At 54.1% G+C, this 22337-nt stretch overlaps 5 protein-coding genes across 5 annotated transcripts; 2 read left to right on the top strand and 3 right to left on the bottom strand.

Moving 5' to 3' along the window:
- Positions 1-1397: 1397 nt before the first annotated feature.
- BO97DRAFT_457282 (uncharacterized protein) lies at positions 1398-4154 on the bottom strand. The gene has a single exon (XM_025699201.1). The coding sequence runs from the start codon at positions 4080-4082 to the stop codon at positions 1437-1439; it is 2646 nt and encodes an 881-aa protein (XP_025549115.1). The 5' UTR covers positions 4083-4154; the 3' UTR covers positions 1398-1436.
- A 406-nt stretch (positions 4155-4560) lies between these two features.
- On the bottom strand, positions 4561-8249 carry BO97DRAFT_445050 (putative serine/threonine protein kinase). Its single transcript, XM_025698511.1, has 3 exons — positions 6948-8249; positions 6804-6901; positions 4561-6750 (listed from the first exon to the last, which is right to left on the bottom strand). Exons 1-3 carry the CDS (start codon positions 7852-7854, stop codon positions 4699-4701), a joined length of 3057 nt encoding a protein of 1018 aa, XP_025549114.1. The 5' UTR covers positions 7855-8249; the 3' UTR covers positions 4561-4698.
- Positions 8250-9916: 1667 nt separating this feature from the next.
- On the top strand, positions 9917-12124 carry BO97DRAFT_472060 (uncharacterized protein; the record flags this gene model as incomplete). The annotated part of the gene is made up of 2 exons (XM_025700095.1): positions 9917-10358; positions 10416-12124. 2 exons carry the CDS (start codon positions 9917-9919, stop codon positions 12122-12124), a joined length of 2151 nt encoding a protein of 716 aa, XP_025549113.1.
- Positions 12125-14136: 2012 nt separating this feature from the next.
- Positions 14137-15516, top strand: BO97DRAFT_407276 (tRNA (guanine26-N2)-dimethyltransferase). The gene has a single exon (XM_025695608.1). It carries the CDS (start codon positions 14250-14252, stop codon positions 15447-15449), a length of 1200 nt encoding a protein of 399 aa, XP_025549112.1. The 5' UTR covers positions 14137-14249; the 3' UTR covers positions 15450-15516.
- A 438-nt stretch (positions 15517-15954) lies between these two features.
- On the bottom strand, positions 15955-21659 carry BO97DRAFT_426946 (trifunctional fatty acid synthase subunit FAS2; the record flags this gene model as incomplete). Its single annotated transcript, XM_025697167.1, has 3 exons — positions 15955-16065; positions 16122-21067; positions 21137-21659. The coding sequence occupies 3 exons, from the start codon at positions 21657-21659 to the stop codon at positions 15955-15957; spliced, it is 5580 nt and encodes a 1859-aa protein (XP_025549111.1).
- Positions 21660-22337: the final 678 nt, after the last annotated feature.

Genomic DNA, 22337 nt, shown 5'->3' with positions numbered 1-22337 from the left:
GGAGCACAGCGTCGCCCCTTGGGATAGTTCAAGTATGTCTTGGCATGTTGGGCCAAGGATCGCCTTATTTGAGGGTGTGAATCCACCCACTGTATTGTTTGGGGAAATCCTACTGATATACAGCCCTTGATGAGATGGAGGCCCTCGTACATCTTGGCTGGCATCTGGACGTGTTTCGTGCAAGGTAGTTGTCTCATGTAGTTGACGGGCCTCTTTTTTTGGGGGGGGGGCATTCGCAGTACTAAAGCGCGGATACGAGGACAAATTAAGGATTTTCGTATTCATTCTACCTGTGCCAATAGAAAGCCCGGTGGCCAGTCTGCTGTTATTAAGGTTGGGTAAACCCACTACTATGGCGCAGAAGCTCTTATGTAGTAGATTAAGACAGGGTCCGCAGCATTGTACGCCTCATCAAGACTGAGATCTATAACCAAGTGGTGGATAATCAAACTCTTGGCTGTAAGTCGGAATATTGGTTGAACTAGCTAGACTATACCAACGAACAAGCTCCAATCCACTGTGTCACAAGAATTCAGACATGTGCAAGCTCACAAAACAAACCAAACTCCCCCCTCAACGCAAGCACAAACGAGGCAGAAGACCATTCCACCGGGTCAACCACCAGCATCAAGAGAAGAAGATCCCTCACCTGCAACGACATATCAAACGCTTGAATCTCCTTCTTCGAAAGCGCGGTAGCCTGCAGCTCAGGCAGTGTTGGTATCAGGTGGGAAGCGTGAGGTGGTGGATTCGCAGGACTAGTATCGATGAAGTTATTCCAATTCCAATTTCAGGTTAAAATTTAGAGTTCTTCTCAAATCCAAATCCATCCCAGTTTTCAAGTTTCATGAACCTTACTCAGCCCGTTCTACATAGCTAGCTAGCTAGCTAACTACGTAGGTGCCTCGTGAAGCTAGGCTCTTGCCCGTGACGACCAAGTTCCAGAGAGAAGCCCTCAATTGCGGTGAAAGCAAGGGAACTCACACGCATACTTCCGAAAAGAGTAGTGATGAAGCAACCCGATTCATATCGGGCTTTCCCTTACCCTTGGTTGTTGCCATGCATATCTATGGTTCTTTTCCTCCTGGTGGGAAGGGAAGGGCTCTCCGGATACCTTGGTAGGTAGGTCTATCATACCAGGCTAGTTAGAGAGTTGTTTATCTGTGACGGACTATGTACAGTACATCTCTCATAGCAGGAACTTTGTATTATCTGAATGAAAATCTGCACTGCATCGTGACTTATAGAGAGTCAACAAGCTACCATCTACGTTGAGGATGAAAAAGTATACTTCTTAATTAACATTATCATTCTTAAAGCTTAAATTTACTGCAGGCAATAGATGGAATATTCCTACCTATTCGAGTCGTATCAATTTGGGAACATCAAACAGTAATCGTACATAAAACAAGGCGACAACAGGTCCATAAGCCAGCCTACGCAATCGGAATCCCAGTCATGAGGGAGGCCACGCCCTTAGGACCCAGGACATCTTCCAGACTGAACCAATAATACGCCATCTCATCCAGAGATTTGCCGTTCGCATAAGCAGCAGCAGCATCATTATCATCTTGAATCGGCTTCTTATTCGTGCAGAAGACCCGCAACTCTTTGCACGCCATGTCTCCGTTCTTTTTCAAGTATTCTCGCATCACGTCGCCCGCACTCGTGACGATCCGACTCACGATCTCACTTCCGCCAGACCCCAGTCCCAATGCCCGTGCACTCTGCGCCGAGCCATCCGCGACGTGAAGGATGAGGAGGACGATATTGGAGATGAAGGACTCATCGGGCAGATACGCGGCCGTGAAGTACTGCACAAACTTCTGGTGCTCCTTGTCGCGGATCCGTCTCAGCAACTCCACGGCGCGTTTGTGCATGCCGAAGTAGTTGTACAGGATCACCGGCTCGGCTTCGAATAACTTCGTCTTCAGGAAGGCCAGAAGCTGCAGGGTGTCGAGGTTGTGGGTATTGGACCACTTGCGGGTGATGAGGAGTTCCGGATTGAGTCTTTTGTTGGCTGCACGCTCCTTGCTGCTGGATGATGATGATGATTCAAGGTTGGATCGCTGGGAAAGCTCGTCCAGGATGCGGTCGATGTTCATGATCCCGCCGTCTTCCTCGGGACCACGACCACCCACGTACTGGGTGAAGAACAGGTTGGCGACGGGAGTAGTGGACTCGAGCACCCGGGGGTTCTTGCCGTCCGGCTTGTGGAATCGTCTGCGCCGGGAGTCACGCGCGAAATTGGCGGCAGACGAGATGCCTGTCGCCAACTCGAGCCGGTTCAGCGATTCCTTGGCGTTCTTGGGCCGCGAACCGACGAAAATATGAGACTCGCCGTGGATCTTGAGAAAAGCATCCATGTCGGGCCATCGCAGGTCTTTGTGCGGGGGAAAAGTGATGACGAGGTTATGCAGGAAGGCCAGTTGCTGGACGTCGTACCATTTGGTGACGAGCTGCTGGCCGACAAACTGCATTCTCATGTTGAGATTGAACAGGATCAGGCCGCAGAGGATAGCGTGCTGCGAGAAGAGTGCGTGCTTTTCCGGCACGAGGCCCATGGGGGCGAGTTCCGAATGGACTCGAATATCATGAAACAGGTCTTGGACGATCCATGACTTCACGGTGGTTCCTATCATTCGAATCTCCTCGTCACCCTCTTTGGGCCAGAATCTGGGCCGAGGGTGTGTTTTCGACAGCTGAAAGTAGTCGTCGATCGTCTTCTGGATGCGAAGTCCGGACATTCGAAGGTCTCCAAATGCACCCGACGTACTGTGTCGCATGATATGATGAACGTCGAGGAAGATCTGGGCGGCGAAGCAAAGCCACAGAGTGACCTTTTTGGTCTTGGCAAACTCAGTAAGGCCTCGAGTGATCATATCCTGCGTAGGCATCTGGATCTTGAACGTGTCGAACATGCAGAACTCTGGCAAAATCGAGAGAAGGAGGATTTTATCTTCGTTGAACTTCTGCCCCAGAGACATCCGCTCTCGGTCTGCTTTCGGATTGTAGATGCCAAAGTGTCCTTTCCTGAAAACTGGTAGATGATCAACCTGGAGAACATTTGCGAAAGACTCAAGCAGGACCTTAGTTGGCACATAGCACCACTCGGCTACATCAGCCATGTTCTTGTTGTATGGCAGGCCAATCTCCATTGATGGACCGGCAGAAATGCCGCGGGTAAGAACCGCGAGATTGAAGACCATATTCTGGATACTATCATCCCCGGGAGAGATAGTGCGCCAGTCAGCTTCCGCCTCTTGCACGAGATCTCGGGCCAGTTGCAAAGCACTATCAGTCACGACCGCGGCGTTCATGAGATCAATCTTCTTGTCGCGATACTCCGCCCAGGTAACGGAAATGAAGGCTCGCATGTTGTTCAAGTCTTGGAGCAAGCAGAGAGTCTTGAAGAACAACTGACCCAGATATGAGTCTTCTTCTGCTGCCTCATTACCCTCCTCCTCTTCAACAACATCCACTTTGACTATCTTCTTCGATTCGGCGGCAGATGCCGGTTGGGTTTGCGTCGTCTCCTGGAGTTCCGGTTCCTCCACCGTGAGAACAGCGAATTTGTTCAGAAATCTGTCCGCTTCAGCCTCAGAAGCCGTCTGTGGTGGTGATTGCTTAGCGTCGTCTGACTTCGAGGACTGCTGGTTAGCCTTCCACTCCAGATTATCGCAAATCTGCTCCAGCACCGTGATGAAATGCGCATGGCGCTTGTTGTTGGCAGAGTCGCCTCGGCCCAAGAACCAGGACGTGACCGTCTTTCTCAATTGGATGGCGCGTTTGGCGACGGTGAGAACTGAGTTCGGTACCCCGCGAGCAGAACCAGCAACCACCTCGGCGAGGTTTTGCAGATCTTTGATGGTCGCACTATAGTGAAGTGGATCTACTGCATCCGAGCCGTTATGTTTACCTTTGCTTTTGTGTTCATTCCCCTTCTTCACGGCAAGAATGGCTGCAGCGAGGCCAGGTGGTTGATAGCCGCATTGGTTGGCTGTCTCCAGTAGCCAAGTTGCAAAGGTATTGGTATCTGCTTTGTAGCGTGCGTAACTACTCTGCAAGAATTCAGGTAGCATGTTGGTATTGGGTGATTGGAGGCTGAACAAGTGTTACGAAGCCATTGGCTTGTCGAAGGGACTGGCCTGGATCCTATGGGATGAGGAAAGGAATCCTGAGAGAGAGAATGGCTTGTCAGGATGATGGGGATATGGCCATAGGTATAGTAGAACTGGTAGACACAGTGGAGAAGGCTTGGAACAATATAAAGATTTAACAGGCAGAAAACAAGGCGGTGTATTGAAATGCTCAGACAGTAAGGGCAAAAGAAAGCATAAATCACATATAGCTATATGGCGGTGTAGGGAGCATGCTATCTCCAGATGGGTGAGGTCTGGAACGCCTGAGGCCACAGACGCACTATCAAATGGTCGTGGCCGCGAGGAGCCCGGAACTGACTATTACAGTATTCATAGATCGAGACTCTGATGCAAGGTGCACAGGAGCAATCATGATAGTTAGTATTAACCTTCCTTTCCTATCCTTTAAACAAAGTCTATCCACACACATACACCCACACACACAAAGAACACACACCGACACATCAATACAATTATAGCTCACATCGCTCAACATCGCTCAACAACCACGCTCTGAAGTCATATATGTATGTATACCTCCCTCTCCCTTACCCAACTAAACCTCCTTCGTGCGGAGACTATTCGGCGCCACGCGGGGCAGCTCGATCTCCGTCTCCACCTCTAAACCGGACAGACTGGGGAACCGTCGACTGAAGTTCGCTTCCCAGTCGTCGCCGCCGGGCGTGGCCGGCGTGGCTGCCACCGTCGGACTCCGATCATAGCTGCTGCTTCCCTGCTGCTGGCCTTCCATGCCGGTGGGCATGCGCAGACTCTTCGGCTTGGGAGGAAGGGCTGGCCGCGGGGCCCCCGAGGAAGAGCCGGGGCGTCCGCTGGTCGTCGTGGGCTGCGGCGGCGGCTGCTGCTGCTGTTGCTGCTGTTGTTGTTGTTGGCCCACGCCGCCGCCGGTCGGTTGCTCGAGCGGGGGCGGCGGCAGCGGGGCGCTACCGCGGGTCGGCCGCGTCGTCTCGAGGGTAGGCTTTGCCGGCAAAGCCGCCGCCGGGGCTTCATCTGTGTAGCGTCCGTAGCCTGTGGCGGTCTTGGGCGGCGGGGCGGCCCGCGTCGACTCGCCCAGCAGGGACTGCACTTTGCTTTGGATCGCCTGCGACCGTGGCCCCGTCTCGCGCCAACCGCCGCCAGACCCCGACTGGCCGCCCTCCGCCACCCGTCGTCGATACTCCGCCGCCGCCGAGGCCACGCGTTTCTCCTCCTGGGAGAGCCGGCGTCGCTCCAGCTCCCGCCGCATTTCCGGCGAGATATCCTCGTTGTCGTCCATGTTGATCAGCTCACTGGCGGGCTCCGCGGTCAGATCCGCGCTCGTCAGCGTCATCGGGGACTTGATAGGTGCCTCTTCGGTCACGGGAGACTGCACTTTGCTGTCCGAGTTGCTGTGCTCGAACCGCCGGAACGCGTCGCCGAACCGTCCCGCGAACATCTTGGTGCCGGACAGAGACAGCGTCGATAAGCTGGACCGTTTTCCGTGCTTGGCTGTCCCACTGTACCGCTTCTCGCGCTTCTTGTTGCTTTCTTCTTCCCGCGCGCGGAGATAGTCCACGTCCGACGAAATGTTGGCCCGGGAGTCCATCTCAGTTCGCGCATGCTGCAGGGGGGCTCCGCCCTCGTAGGGCGACCGGGGTAGATCCAGGGACGAGCGCGCGCTCTCCGACCCACGGGGCAGGTCATATCGTGCCCCGGCGTGGACGGACACTGGGCGCGAGCGGCCGTTGGCCGACCGCGAACGCCCAACCGAGTCGTCCACCTCCAGATTGCTGGGTCGACCGCCCTCGAGGGAAGGCCGCGGGGAGGCCGACAAGTCGGAGATCCGATCGGACGACCCCCGAGGTTGTACGACTGCATTCGTGGCGGGAGACGGGGCCTTGTTCTTGAGATCAGACTCCGAGGGCCGCTTGTGACTGGATGGACGTCGCTGATGGTCGGCGGGCGGGAACTTAAAGACTGGACGACTGGACGGTGGGTAATCGGGCACGCCAGGCGTCGCCGGCGGCGAGGTCATCGTGCCAGTAGACACCATAGCCGGTCTCTGCGGAGCAGGTTGGTACAGTGGCACCGAGGCGCGTCCTTCATCGCGCACATTGTCGGCGCGCTCGACGGGAGCGGATTGAGTCGATGTAGGCTGCGTGGGACGCTGGCTGGCAGATACCTCCGGACCGGGCGATTGGTGCTTGGCAAAGGCATCGTCCGCCAGCGCATTAGTGAGACGCCGCGCGAGGTCCTCGTCATCGGGACTAGATTCCGGTACGGCCGACTCGAAGTCGAACTTGCCCCCCTTCTCGTGCAGAATCTGGAACTGATCCAATGAAGGGAATCGATTGGTGAATTCGTCCGTTGAGTTGCGAGAACGTTGAGCATTGTCCAGCACTGAGAATGGATCTCCTGAGCCCCGATACGGGGACGGACTGGGTTTGGTCGAGTGGTGCGGGGATTGCGTTGGCCTTGTCGGACGGCCGCGTCGCATCGGCGCGATCTCGGGAATGATTTGTGTTTCCTGGATTGGCGGAGAGAAAACGGCACCAACCTGTGGCGCCTCGGTGGGGGAGGGCGGCAATTCCTGAAACCGGCGGGCCTCCGAGGTGGAGCGAGCAGCGTAGATCTACCCGAATCGTTAGTATCATCATCTGATAGGTGATTATTATCTTTGCTTACATCACTGATAGGGACATCCTTGCCCTGCATGTGACAGACCTCGCGCACCACTTCATAGATATTCGGCCGCTTTTGCGGGAGTTCCTTCAACATCCAGGCTGCTTAGGTTAGCGCCGCCGTCTATACAACCTCCGGAGACCTTACCAATTAACATCTTCAACCGATCCGAGAAGACTGGGTAACTTGGGAACTTGTAACTGGCATTTAGGATGGCCATCTGGCCAACCTCTTCGAATGGGGTGGTATAGTAACACAGCTTGTACAGGAGGACCCCCAGGGCCCAAATGTCGCTCTTCTCATCGATGGGCTGCTTCCGATAGACATCGATCATTTCCGGGCTGCGGTATTGCAGCGTCGTGTGGCGCTGGACGTCATCTTCAATCAGCCGGCCCTCAGCGGCAGAGGTGGCGGCCGGGCGAGGGGGCGCGGTCGACCCAAAGTCACACAGCTTGTAAAGCGCAGCACTCCCCTGGCGCGAAATGAGAACGTTCTCCACTTTGAGATCGCGGTGCAGTAACGGGGGCTTCAGATAGTGCATGCAGGCGACGCCTTCCGCCACGTCGGAGAAGATCTTGATGATTTCGGGTTCGGTCAGACGGTTCTGCAGCCGCGTGTTCATGAAGTCGATCAGTCCCCCACCATCGCAGAATTCCATCAGCAGAAACACTTCGTAGCCACCCCCCCGGAGTTGTGACGCATGAGAATCAATGTAGGTGACGATGTGTCGATGCCCCTTGAGCTTCTTCATGGTCTCAACCTCAGTGCGCATGTTGGCCAGGGCCGACTTGTCAGGAACAGCCACGCGTTTGAGAACCGCCCGATCGGAGCCATCGACCGGTTGGGGTAGGCGCACGACGTAGACATGGGCGAAGCCTCCCTCGGAGAGGTACTTCTCGACGACGACGCGGTGGCTGCCAACTTGGACTTTCGTGCCGGGCAAGAACGTCCCCGCGGGGGCGGCCATAGCAGCTACCGGGTTGTAAGCCGGGATGGGCAGATGAGGCGCCGCATGACTTTGGTAGGAGGCAGAGTTCGGCTGATAGGAGGACATGATGCGGGTGCGATCGGATTAGGGGGCGGCGGCGGCGGAGGAGGGGCCCTCACGGGGCTCGACGGTAGATGAGGTGGGCAAAAAAGAGATCTATGGCTTCTGCATAGGATGCGCGTTCGAAACGATTATTAGAGTTGTGTTCCGCCTGGTGCGACTATTAGAGAGTAGGTGGCAGTGACGATAGGGACGGTCGAAGGAGCTGAACCCGAGGCAGACCGGGAGAGGACAGTTGGCGCGGGGAAGAGTGACAGGCTAGGGAGGATTTGCCGCAAGAACAGAGATTACAAGATAGAGATCAATGAGTCAGAAACAAGTGGGGGAAGAGGGCCAGGAGGCAGCAGCAAAAGCAGCAGCCAGCAGGACTGAGGGGGAAAGAGGAATGGAGTGGAATGGAGGAACTTGGCTCGATTGAACGACAGGGGAGGTGAGGTCGGAGAAGAGGGGATTGACCGCCTTGGCCGCTGCGGGCAGAATGTTATCAACAGGCAGACAGAAGGACAGACACAGAGAGAGATTCGGGCGTAGTGAGCAGCAACCAAGTCTGTTGTAGTCTCACAAAAATTGAAATGGTAAAGAACGCACTGAAGCATTAAGTCCCGACATCTCGACATCCCAGGCACCCCCGGCATCCCCGTGATGTCGGCGGGTGCCTATTCATCACGGGGTCACCACGGCATGATGGCCCGGGACAGATGATAAGGGATAGCAGCGAGAAGGATAGGTCTCTAGTAGATCTCCTATCGTACCTCATCACTCTCAGTTCCTCTATATGTAAGTGTTATGTTGCACATGATGTTCTCCCTTAAAGCTTGAACTGGACCAGTTCAGCCTGAGGCATCACGGCGTGACACTTGCGTGACATAAGCATCTCCCCCGCCAATCAAACTCCCGGGCGACGGCAGCCGAAAGCGTCGAAACCAAAACAAACAAAGGCCACGATCTGGTCAGAGCATCGCTCCACCTGAAAAGGTATAATTATCATCTCATACTTAACCCAGAGAAGCTTGCTCTGATGGCACCTCAGCTCATTCTTGCTGAACTCAAGCTTTCCCGCGGATGCCTTCTCCGTGGTGGAGGCCTGCAAAGGAAGTGGCTAGTTGGCTGGCTTAGAGGCTGGAATGTGGGATCCTTGATAGAATCATTCTCCATCGCTTCTCGGAGATCGTCTGGGTCTCTGGTCCGCTGCCAAATATGAGTATGTGGATAGGGGTCTGAGGTAGGTGGGTACCTGTCGGTAGAATAATGGTACTCGTACTTAGGGAGAAGATGTAAAAGTGGACAGGCGAGAGAACTGCCATCCACTGGGCCGCGTAGGCACTGAAACACCACCACTCACACTGCCTTTCATTGATTTGGATCTTCGTGACCCTTTCGATTTGCTGTTATCGAGCAGGTCACACAGACTATTGTTTGAATAGCCATCCAAAAGTGCCAAAGTGCCAGATCTCTCTTTGGGGTGGTCAACAACGGTGAAGGTAAACTGACTAGTGACACTAGTTAGCTAGTTGGTGTTGTCATCAGCCAGGATTGTTTGTCTTTTAGTATACAGACTAATTCTCTCCGCTTCGTCCACTTCCCACCACCACCTCTTCTGCTCCCCTCTTTTCCCTTCTCTTCTCCTCTCAACATCTCCGTCTCTGTGACTGCGCATTGACTCTCCATCTCTACCCGTGAGTCTTTCTTTTTACCAAGCCAACCAATTACTGATGAAAACTTACCCCATCAGCACCGATACGAACGCGCTGGCACTTCAGCGCCTAATTATGAATCGCTAACCACCATGTCCTGTCCACGACCACCCCGACAGCATCTTCACCCTCTCCTGCGCTAATTCTCACAACGGACGCAATTAAAAATCCTTCACAGCGATCTTCGACCAAACAAAGCACCCTCAATCTCCAAACCGACTCTACAACCCCATCGCTCTACCCCAGACCTACCCCAGACCACGGACCACCATTCCCCAACAGACTCTACACTCCACTCTCACCACCCAACCCCATCAACAAGTACAGTACACTCACGATAATCAATCACTTGCACATAATAATCCTCCACGAGAATGGACGACGGTCCACCCCCACCCCCTCCACCGCCCCACGGCTCCAAGCCGAACACCACCCACGGCGAATACCGCAAAACCTCCGACCTCCCGCCCGGCAACTACGACATCTTCATCATCCCGCCGCACTCGGCGGGCTCCGGATTCCTCTACCTGCCGTCCCTGCAAACCCAGCGCAACAGCTTCATCGCCGGCTGCGTCTCCACCCTCGTGGCCATGCTGGTGTGGGTGGCTGTCTCTCCGATCCTGAAGTCGTGGTACGCTGCCACCGTCGCCAGTGGAAGCGGCATGGGCATCGCCATCCTGGCAGTTGGCGTCGGGGTAGCCGGGTGGGCGTTTGGCGCGGCGCAGGCTGGTTTCGGCGGCGGTGCTGGTGACGGGGGTAGCGGAGGTCATCGCGGGAAGCGGGGCGGGTTTGGATTTGGTGGAGGTGGAGGCGGGGGTTCAGGGCCTGGTGGTGGTGGAGGCGGAGGAGGAGGTAACGATTATGCACGCGGAGGGAGCCAGAACTATGGCGGAGCGCCGGGTGGAGGACATCAGCAGCACTACGGCGGAGGGGCATACAATAATAACAATGCTGGAGGAGCATCACCGCCGCCACCACCACCCGGAGGAGGGGGTCCATATGGCGCAGGAGGGCATCAATACCAACAGCAACAGCAACAGCAGCAAACAGGCGGACCGCCACCGCAATCGTCCCCCCCACCACCACCACCACCACCACCTCCTCCTCCTCCTCCACCCCAACCTGAACCCGAACCTAAGCCCCAAAGCGGCGCGGACTGGGAGAAAGCCCGCGAAGAGACGCGGCGCAAGGAGGAACTCCGCCGCAAGATGGAAGCCTTCAAGCGCAAACGCGAGGCCGAGCAGCGCGAGAAGCAGAAGCAGCGCGAACGCGAAGCCATGGAGCGAGAACTGCGCGAACGGCGCGAACAGCTCGAGAAGGAGATGGCCGCAGCCAAGGAGGCCGCCGCACGGGAGGCCCGCGAGCGCGCCGAGAAAGAGGCGGCTGAGGCACGCGCCAAAGCCGAGCGCGAAGCGGCCGAAGCCCAGGCGCAGCGGGAAGCGGCCGAGGCGAAAGCGAAAGCCGAACGAGAGGCCGCGGAGGCGAAAGCGCGAGCGGAACGACTTGCGGCGCAGGCGCGCGAGCGCGAGCAACGGCGGGCGGCGGAGGCCAAAGCCCGTGCGGAGCGCGAGGCAGCGGAGGCCAAGGCCAAGGCGGAGAAGGAGGCGGCGGAGAAGGAAGCAGCCGCCAAAGCGGCGGCCAAGAAGGAGGCGGACGCCAAATTCGCCGCCCTCAAGGAAGCGGCCGCGAAGAAGTACGCCGAGAAGAAGGCCAAGGATGCGCAAGAGGCGGCCGCGGCGGCCAAAGCGAAGGCAGCACCGTCCCCGGCCCCGCGGACCCCATCCCCGACCAAGAAACCGCCCACCGCGCGAACACAGACCGCCTCGACCGAAGACGACGCGCACTCCTTCCGGACATACGACCGGCTACGCCGCCCCTACGGCACGGCGACCACAGCGACGACGTCCAGCTCATCCGTCTACTCGGAATCCTCGTCGTACGCCCCGTCGCAGTCCACGGCGCGCACCGACCCGCCGCCCTCGAACCGCGGACCCTACGAGACCAAAGACCCCGACAAAGTCGTCATCCAGGGCGTCTACGCCTTCAACAACGCCTTCCTCCGCACGCCCGTGGCGCAGCTGGTCGCAGGGCAGGGCATGGTGTCCGACGGACTGGTGCTGCGCATCACCACCGAAGGCCTCTTTATCGACGACGACGTCCGAGGCGTGGGCCAGCGCGAATGGGACGTCAAGGCCTGGACGATGAAGCTGGTAGAGGTCTGGTGTCCGCGGTACGCGGCGCAGCCGCAACCCAGTCGGCCGCCCCCGGGCCCGTTTACCAAGCGCACCAACGAGCCCACGGCCGAGGAATCGGAGTCATGTCTCGCGAACCTCCTGAAGGTGTGCAAGAACCAGTGCCGCCTGGCCCGCGGCGGCGGGAGCGCCAGCGGCCTGCACGTGCTGCGCGCCTCGGTGCGCGACCAGGAAGGCAAACGGTATGTGTTCGTCCTGCAGGAGACCGAGGGCTGGAAGGTGGCGATTGGCTTGCAGCGGTTACGTCGCGGCACGCTGTCGCGCGCGCTGGGCGTGTCGGGCATGGCGCTGAATGAGAGCCGGACTGTGCTGGCGGGGTTGGGGTATTAACCCTCTATTCATCCCCCCATCCCTCCATACCACCCCACCACCTCCCTTCCTCCCCCCCCCTGACTCAATATCAATGTATGACCACTGGCCCACAGCACAGTATCCGCACTGATCCCCCAAACTCATATCACCGATGATGATAATGACCACCTGCATGAACATAGCGAGCATAAGCTTAGATTGTGTATTGCAAGGCGACAGCGTTACACCCTACAACTCCCTTCGCCCTCTCCATTCCCTCTCCTCTCTATCATTCACCCGTTTTCGTTAGAGTCTCCCCGATATCCCCCTCTCGTTCTTCCTTAGTTTGTTACAGTGTACTGTACCGTTGGGCTTAGATTTTCCCGCCCTCCCTCGCTCTTTGATGTGGATATACATTCTGGGTTTTGACTGTGTAAATACCTATGTACCTACCTTCACTTCTCTTGCGGGTTCTGAGGATATGCTATAATAGTATGTATTTATGTATGCTCGGTCATAGCCATTGTTATTAGTTAAGGACCGTACGTAGTCCAACACGAGAAGAACCAGCTGGAAACCTCATAGTCCCCCAATCTTCTTCTATGAACCTCAACCTACAGACATTGACTCCAAAGCACACAACACTTGTCATACCCCATTAGAATCCTCACTCCAAACAGCAAACCCTACAACCTACACGCACTTAACCCTTGACAAAACATAAAGTAAATAAATATAAATAATAATTCAATTCAATTCAATCCCAATCCAGGATCCGATCCCAGCACCACAAAACTAAACAAAACTAAAGTAGAGAAAATCTCTCATCCCAGGTATATAACGCCGAAGGCCATCACGAAACAACACCCAAGAAAAGAAAAGAGAGAAACAGACAGAAGGAAATTGGGCTAACAAAGCAGTAGGGTGGAAAAGCCTTCTCATCTGTCGTTATCACATCATCTAGCCAGATGGGTCTTCAGCACAGAAATAAAAAAAAAAGAAAAAAGAAAAAAAAAAAAAAAAAACGAAAAAAAAAAAAAAAAAAAAAAAAACTCCGTGTTCACGCCGGAATTCTCATTCTCTCCACTCCACTTCTCCTTTGTGTCATTCGAGCGAGTCAATGAGCCCGTTACGTCTTGTTCCTACTCGTAATCGAATTATTGGTCCCTACATTCAGTCTCCATCACGTGTTTTTTCGTCGCTTTCCCTCGTGCGCACAAGTTTGAATGCGGATGCTCCTGCTCATCCGACTCATCCCCACCGATTATACACTATACCGCGCGCCATGGACACCTCGGAGCAGTTGGTCCAGTACGGTGATACGGAGTATAGAGCCGTAAAAGAAGGAAGGGCCTATATCCTGAATCCCCCTGCGCAAGATGCCGCTTCCAAGGCCACGAGGAAGGACCTTAAAGCTGACGACGAATCTCAATCCGTTTTTTACAACCCTATTCAGCAATTCAACCGAGACCTCAGCGTACTCGCAATTCGAGCCTATGGTGAGCATCTATTAGCTTTGAAGAAGCAGAAGGCCGAGAAGCGAAGACAGAAGATTGCGGAATCCGGCGGGATCAAAAGTAAGAAGCGCAAGCGAGAGGAAGCCAACCAGACAGAGGATCATAGTGAACAAACAGCTGAACCCGCTTCTGCAGCGGTCCCTGGAGTTCCTCCAGAACAGAACTCGGTGCCGTTGTTCACAATTCTAGATGCTCTTTCTGCCACAGGCCTGCGCGCGCTGAGGTATGCCTCGGAGATCCCGTTCGCTTCCTACGTCGTGGCAAACGACCTATCAGAATCCGCTATTCGATCCATGAAGACAAACATTGAATACAATGAACTTGAAGAGCGGATCCACCCTAATTTAGGCGATGCACGTGTCTATATGTACAGCCTTCTGGGGCAAGATAACAGTCAGGACAAGATGCCCCATTCCGGCAAGTTTGATGTCATTGACTTGGATCCATACGGCTCGGCCTCACCTTTCATGGACGCGGCGGTCCAGGCGGTCAAGGATGGAGGCCTTCTCTGTGTGACTTGTACAGATGCAGGAGTATGGGCATCGCATGGGTATCCTGAGAAAGCATTCGCCTTATATGGTGGTGTTCCAGTCAAAGGACCACATTGTCATGAAGGGGGATTGCGCCTGATTTTACATGCGCTTGCCATGTCTGCCGCCAAATACGGGCTTGCCATTGAGCCTTTACTCTCTCTCTCAATTGATTTTTATGCACGTGTCTTTGTCCGAGTCCATCGGTCTCCCGCGCAGGTCAAATTTGTTTCAGGAAACATGATGACGGTGTTCAACTGCGATGAGGGCTGCGGAGCATGGAAAACACAGCCTTTGACGCACACAAAGCAAAAACTCGATAAACAGGGAAAGCCCTTCACTCATTTCGGCTTTGCTCAGGGACCAACTTCGGATTCTCGCTGCGAACATTGCGGTTCAAAGATGCATGTAGGGGGACCGTTATGGGCTGGACCGCTCCACAACCCACAATACATCCAGAATATCCTTAATATGCTGCCGAAACTGGACCAAAATATCTATCACACTGTCGACAGAATTGAGGGTATGCTAACAACGGCCCTCGAGGAAGATTTGAACCTTGACATCGGCGTCGCCAGCATATCGCAGAAACCCACCGATGCACCAGCAGTAAGTGCCGAAAATGCTGCCATTGTTCCACGGGTCGACCCCGCTTTAAGGGACAAACATCCTTTCTATTTCAGCTTGAGTGCGATATCGAAGGTTCTTCGTACTGCTACCATCTCCATTGATGCGATGCGAGGTGCTCTTCGACATTTGGGCTATCAAGCGACTCGTACCCACGCGAAGCCAAACACAATTCGCACTGATGCCTCTTGGGATGTGATCTGGGAAATTATGCGGGAGTGGGTCAGACAAAAGTCACCGATCAAAGAGGGCGCTCTCAAACCCGGCAGTCCTGGGGCTGTGATCATGTTGAAGGGTCGGCAGGGTCCCGAAGTGGACAACGACAATAAGCAATTGCTAGATCTACTGAAGAAGGAGCTTCAGTCAATATTGGAGCAAGGGGACAACATCACGGATGTGGTGAGCAGACTCGAAACTGCTTTGGATCGATCAAGGGCCCGTCAGGCTTCAGGGACAAAGTCGGCATGCGATACACAGGTCAACGGCCAACATGACTCAAGAACGTCTCCGGCTGGCCCGGGCCCATTGTCCCGGGTCCAAGCCACTCATAGACCTCACCCTAGCACCTTGGAAGTGGTTTTCGATGAAGCATTAGGGAAGGAATCATCGTCTAGGAAACGGCTTGTTCGATATCAGCTCAATCCTCGTGAAAATTGGGGTCCCTTGAGTAGGGCGTCTGGTAGCGGATAGGTCACCTGCATCGGTTGGGTCCTTTATCCTACATAGTCAATAAGCAGTACGTCAGACAAAGAGCGAGTTACTACACAATGAGGAGTACTTTCAAATTGGTTCGACCTTCCACAGGAAAAGCATAACTCTTTTCGTACAGCTTTGTATACATGTCTTTCTAGGAGTTCTTGCTTTCGCGAGCCATGTCAGGTGCAATGCGCGCAGGCATCACTCCCTCAATGTGATGCTCGAAATAGCATGATGATTACCCTACTAAATAAGGGGCTGATTACCTCCGGCATTGTAGAGCGCGGGGATATCAATCATCAACTTTATCATTGCCACAGGGCCGCGAAGGAAACGGACAGCTGAGACCAGGGAAGAAGATTCGGATAATTTGCCCAATAGAGGCCGGGCACCGATTAATCTATCTATATGACCGTTTGGTCAAAGAAGATAAAAATGATAAATACAAATCAAGTACATCAAGGACATCAAAGCGGCTAACTCAATCCCGCGTCAGGAATTAGAACTTGGACACAGCAACCGCGACGGCCTGCGTATCGCTGTGGCTGATGCTGACATTGACTTGCTTAACGCCAGCCTGCTCGGCGGCCTCGGCAGCGACACCGTGAAGCTACGCGATTTGTTAGCGTTGAACACGACGACGGGCATGTCATGGGTAATACTTACATGAACAACAGGCGCTCCAGTCGAATCAGCGGCAATCTCAATATCCTTCAGTGGAGAGCCAGCGCCCTTGCTGCTAACGCCCAAGGACTTGAAAACGGCCTCTTTGGCGCTCCACCGGCCAGCAAAGGATGCGCGGGGAGAGGGTGCCTTCAGACAATATTCCTGCTCACTGGCAGTGAAATTTCGCTCGATGAACGTTTCATTGTCTATGTTGAAACTCTCAATGTTTTCCACGTCGACACCCACTTTCGAATCCTCAGAGGCGTTAGCTTGAGCGAGTGACTCAATCATCGTTCTTGTGCTCTCAGTTCCTTTCCCACTGGCCTTTGGAGGGGCTGCGGGGAACTTGAGCTCCGACGTTTTCTTGTCGATCGCAACGCGGTAGTCCGGGTTGAGGAAGATCTTGCTCTGTTGAGCATCTTCGTATGGAGCCTTGTCCTTCGCGACGAAGATGCTGTTGTTGATGAGACCATTGTGGAAGTAACGGTAGGCTTTCTTCTGCCTGGCCTCAACCTTGGCCTTGTAGGTCTGGAACTGTGCCCGGTCCAGAGTCGCGTAAAGGTACTTGGGGTGAATTCCAATGACCTGGGCACCCTTCTGACCGAAACCGAACGATGTGACTGAGAAGGCGTTGATGCCATCGGTCTGAATGCTGCGGCTAGGATAGACGATGTAATCGAACTTCTCCATGACCTTATCCACATTGTCGGCATTACGGTTCCCAGGAACCAAGCCGCTATCGAGAACCTGCAAGCAGCCGTTGAACATCCAAGCTCCAGCAGCGCCCTTGGGATGTCCAGTAAGATACTTCTGGAAAATGCCCAACAGCGCATTTCCCTTCTTACGACCCAGATGCTTCATTTGCTGACAGATGACATCAGATTCGTTCTTGTCGTTCGCCACAGTAGAGGTACCGTGGAAGGAGGCAACACCAATATCGTCAACAGTGAGGCCCCAGGTTGCAAGAGCGCCGCGGAGAGGGGCGATACGGGGGTCTTGCTTCCAGAAGTTGTTTCCGAGACTGAATTGGGCATCCTTCTCCTGTCGGACAGCTTCTCGTTCAATGTGTCTGGCCCGCTCCTGCAGATACTCCGATTCATCGAAAGCATCGGAGCTTTGAGACTTCATGGCTTCAACCTCCTCTTGAAGGTAAAGCAGTTCAGATTCTTGCCATTCCTTGATTTGCTTTTTGCGCAGGTCAAGCTGACGCTGGCGGTATTTGATATCCAACAACGGGGACGGGAACTTGCCAGGATTCTCCCGCGCGGTGGTGAGGACACCTTGACCAGGGGCGGGAACAGATCGGCCAATCTTGTCTGTAGCGGTCGTCGTCAAAGCAATGATACCATAGATCGGCACACCCATATCTAAGGCCAGCTGGGCACTCATGATAAGCTGCATACCGCATCCCTGCGACTCCATAAAGCCTGCACGGGTGGTGGTGGTGGGACGCGACATCTCCTGCGGGGTGCGGCCGTGGGCAAATTCATCTTCCGCATTGCTGGTGGCCTTCATGTTAGCGAACTCGTACGATCCTTCCTCTTGGAAGTCGTCAAATCCGCCAACAAAGCAGACACGAGCCTTGCCCTCCACAATAGTCTCATAACCGATATCAACGGATTCGACTGCTGTGGCACAGGCACCGACGGGGGTCTTAATCGGACCGGTGGAGGACAGCAAAAGCATGTTAACCCAAGCGCTCATGGTATTAATGAAGGATTCCTGCAGGATATCCTTCTGAAGCGGTTTGTCCAAGTAGCGATCTTTGTACATGCCTCGCAAGGCATGAGTACCACCAATGCCCGAACCGATGCAGTTACCGACCTCAGACAAGTGAACATACTTGTAGAACTCGTAAGGATCGGTCACACCAGCGGAAAGCATTGCCTCCGCGGTACAGACAAGAACGAACAACGTCACTGGGTCAACCTGCTCGATAATGTCGTCTGGGATACCGTACCGCTTGGCATCCCATCCTGTGGGAATCTGGCCAGCAACGAGACGATCGAACTGCAGGGCCTTGGGAATAAGCAAAGTAGCCCCCTTCTTGAGGCGCACAGTGTATTCTCCCGATTCGGGCAGTTCGAAGATTTCCACTTTGTCACCATGCTCGCGCTTGAACTCTTCGGCAGTTTCTTTCGACGCTTCAAACGGGTCGAGATCTTCCTGGATAACAATTTCCTGGAGAAGTTGCTTCTTCTTGGGATCATATCCCTTGAACAATTCAGGCTCGATGAGTCGGATACCCGAATGCTCGAGAATGTGCTTCTCATATTTGGGTTTGATATCTTTGTCATCCACAGGCTCGCCTGACTTCGCATCGACCCATCCTGAATAGGCCTTGCCCTTGAGAGGACCATTGTGATGTTTAATCAAGCCCATGATCCAGGCCATCTCAACACATCCTTCGAGGGAGAACTTGCCATAGGCTTCCATCTCCCAGCGGGTACGGGAGTTACCCCAAGGCCCGACCTCCGAGAAACCGGTGACAACAACCACCTTATCAAGGTTGACCATGCCTTTGAGATTTCCATTGAGAGGTTGAACATCCTTTTCCCATTCAGGTAATTGCGGGAACTGGAACTTGATATTGGCACGAGGCTCGGCAACCACGCGCTTATAGAGGACCTCGCTGTCTTCACCATTGACAACCTTATTCTCAATGGCAGTCTCTTTGATAACTGCTTGGCGAACATCACTGGTCTCCATGATGTCAGTACGGAGTCTCGTCATCAGGTCCTTGAGATCAGGAATGAACTGAAGGCCACCGTTGAGATCGGCCCAGACAGGATCAAGCTGGCAAAGGTTGACAATAGCGGGAGCCATAAGACCGAGGAGGTTGAAAGCCATCTCCTGCTGGGAGAAGGTACGGACACCAAGCTTTTCAACTCCTTCGGCAACCATGTTGTTACCGCTCATCAAGCCTGTACCGCGCGTCCAGCCGATGACAGCACCACAAATGGTTAGGTAGTTGCTCCAGTTCTCTGAGTACCAGCGATTGAAAAGAGTCTCCAGGGCCAACTTCGACTCCGAGTATAACCCATCATTTCCGAATGTACCGTGATTGGGAGACAAGGGAAGGATGACCTGTGCGGGACGGGTTTCGAAACCGTTGTTTTGCTTCTGTGCCTTGATGCTGCCAAGGAGTCGCAGCAGGTTTGTGAGCATAATGCGATGAGCCAATTCAGACTTGGAATCGATCGAATCAATCTCGCGACCATTTTCCGGGATGGCAGCAAATGGGACGACGAAATCCAAGTCCCAGCCGAGGCCCTTCTTTGTGTCGTAGATATAGTCGACAAGTGCTTCCACGTCCTGCTTACTGCCTTGGTTGAAGGGCACAACGACGAGTTGAGAGCCACGAGCACCATAGCGGGCGTACATGGCCTGGTAGTACTCAGTGACCTCGCGGGAGAATCGACTCGTCGTGACAATCACCTTAGCGCCACCGCTAATCAGGCCCTGAAGTACCTCGGCACCGATGGAACCAGCACCAGCACCAGTCATCAGAACATTCTTGCCCTGGAATGTCAGACCCGACCGCGCTGCCGATTCCAGAACGTCTAGGTAGACGCCGGTAAGTTTCTTGTTGTAATCCCAGCCATGCTCGTTCTTCTTTTTCAAATGTAAGAACGGGATTGTCTCAATCTTTCCAGCCCGAGGGCTGCCGTTGTGCTTGACGCTGCTCCGACCAGATTTCTTCCCGTTGCCGTTCTCCTGGGGCATTATCTGGTTTTCGTTCATGCTCAGGGCGCGAATAACTTCCTTGTAAAGGGCGTTGAACTGCAGCTGGGAAGACTTGGAGAGGCGGTGTTGTCTGCGAATCAACTTGTAGACACTGCGAAGGTCATCTTGCACTTTGGCACGATTACTGTACTCAGAGATAGGACCCCCTTCAGCCATTTGCTTGACATAGTGCTCCAGCTTGCGGGCGCTGGCGCGAGGCACCTCCTTGTAACCAACCTTTCCTCGAGCATCGACAGTGGTCTGAGGTCCGGTAGGAACAGCGACGTCTTTGTAGACAGGGGCAGCATCAAGCACCTCCTTGCAGTTCTCAATAAGCTGCTCACCAAGTTCCTTCGCCAGCTGATACGTCTCGCCCCGGTCGGTCGGGCAGTTATCGATATGGTACTGCATGAAGTCTAGAAGAAGAGGGTTCGATCGGTTCATGATCCGAATGCAGCGGCTCACAATCTCCCTGTCCACAACCTTGAGTCTTCCAAAGATAATGTCATAGTACATGCTCAAAGCATCTTGTCGAGCCCAATTCCAAGAAGAATCATAGACACGTGCCTTGAGGGGATCAAATGCCGGCTCGATACCGGATGCGTAGAAATCGCCATGTTCGGCCTGCCAGAGATCAAGCTGCGCTTGCAGTGTTTTCTGAGTCTCCTGGGAATTGATGAACGCCTTTTGACCAGCGCGCAAATCCATCTTCAAGTAGCGTGCAATAAGCTCCAGCTGCTGCTTGAACAAAGCACGCTGATCTTTGGTCAGAGCATCGATAGCGGCGGGGTCCATGAGCATGCCACCGGCACCGGCACCACCATCGCCACCAGTTGTGGGTGCCGACAGGCTGATACCGGCACTGGCAGCGTATTTGTTGGTCACATCATCGAGATAGGCCTTGGCATCAGGTTCCGAGCCGATACGAGACGGCGGCTCCATGGTAAGCGCAAGAAGAAGCACTCCGTCCTGTCTGCCGGAACCCAAGCCCCATCTCGTCTCCAGATATTTACGGACGGCAGTAATATTAAATCCTCCCGGCATCTTTGAAGAAACCAAGCGAGCAATGAGAGAAGACGATTGTTTCCCCAATTGACCATTGAATGTGGCCTGCATGGATGCACCTAACTCGTCCAACGGCGTATCTTCCGGTTTTTCGGGCGTAGAGCCAAACTCCTTGCCCAAATCTCCGAGGATCTCATTCTGTAGCGTAGATTTACCTATACACACCAGCTTAGTATGCATTGACGCCATCAATCAGGCGGGGATCGGCTCGGCTGAGTACGTACCTCCGACGAGATCTTTAATGGCCTTGCTCAGTGGCACATCAGACAAGCCCTTCTTGAGCTTCTGAGCCACCAATGTCCTGAGAACGTCCACCGCCGTGACAGGGGCGTCCTCAATTGCCGCGGCAGGTCCAGCACTAGGCGCAGAAGCGGCTGCCGCTGGGGCTGCAGCAGCAGCGGCCGGAGCAGCGGCAACCGGAGCACTAGCTGTGGGCTCTGGCGGCGTCTCAACCTCCTCTTCCACAGGGTCGACATCGTAGTAGATTTCCTTCGCATCCTTATTGTAACAGAGTATTTGGCGTTGCACAGAAGTGGCGGCGTCGTATGCTTCATACTTCGAGGCTAGAGTCCGTTTTGCCATGCCACCCAGCGTATCCGCAGGGCCGATCTCGACAATCCGTTCTGTCCGCTTCTCTGCGAGTATGACATCCTGAGTCTCAATCCATCTCACTGGGGAAGCAAACTGGTAGGCCAGAAGCTCGACCAGTAGAGTATGGGCCAACTCTTGCTCAATTTCAGGCCGCATGTTGGTAGAATACGCAAATGTTCACGTGTAGCCGGGATGTAGGGATGTCCAACTTCGGATATGGGAATAGGATTCGTGAGAGTAGGTGGATTGGTTTGCGATTGGTGCGTCAATCGAAGGGAGAGAAGTGGCGGCCAGGTGATGGGTGAATGCCGGAAGAGTAGTGAGAGGGAGGGAAGTGTAGGTCGGAGTTAGGGCAACAGGGAAAGGATGAAGATCATTAAAGTGATAATATAGCTTGGATGAATCCTAACTAGAAATATGAACGCGTCAGTCTAATTGGTTCAAGGTGAATAAATCCTAATTCAACCTTCCGTTCTGCTTTAGATCACCATCCAAGTGCTTAGACGAGAGACAAGCAGCCCGGTGCGCTGGAGAACGAAAGCTGGAAGGAAAAGTGAAAAATAATTCAAGGCAGTTCCGGGTGGGAATGAGAAATACTCACCCCCAGTTTAGGACCACTATCAGTGGGGGTTGATGGAGGGAGGGGAAGTGAGAATTCGCCGACTGACCTCGATCCAGATATGTACCAAGGAAAGTGGATGGGAACCGAGCCGATCAATGATATAAATCAAGAGAATACACTAATACGAATGAAAAGATATTATTAACCGCCCAAGAGGGAGAAGGGAAAGAGGTGGGGAGGGGGGGGGGGGAGGGTAAAGGTGGTGGAAGGGT

This window comes from Aspergillus homomorphus, assembly GCF_003184865.1.
Source record: "Aspergillus homomorphus CBS 101889 unplaced genomic scaffold BO97scaffold_33, whole genome shotgun sequence".
Lineage (NCBI taxonomy): Eukaryota > Fungi > Ascomycota > Eurotiomycetes > Eurotiales > Aspergillaceae > Aspergillus > Aspergillus homomorphus.
The sequence above is the reverse complement of the archived record's forward strand: the minus strand, read 5'-3'. Positions and strand labels throughout refer to the sequence as shown.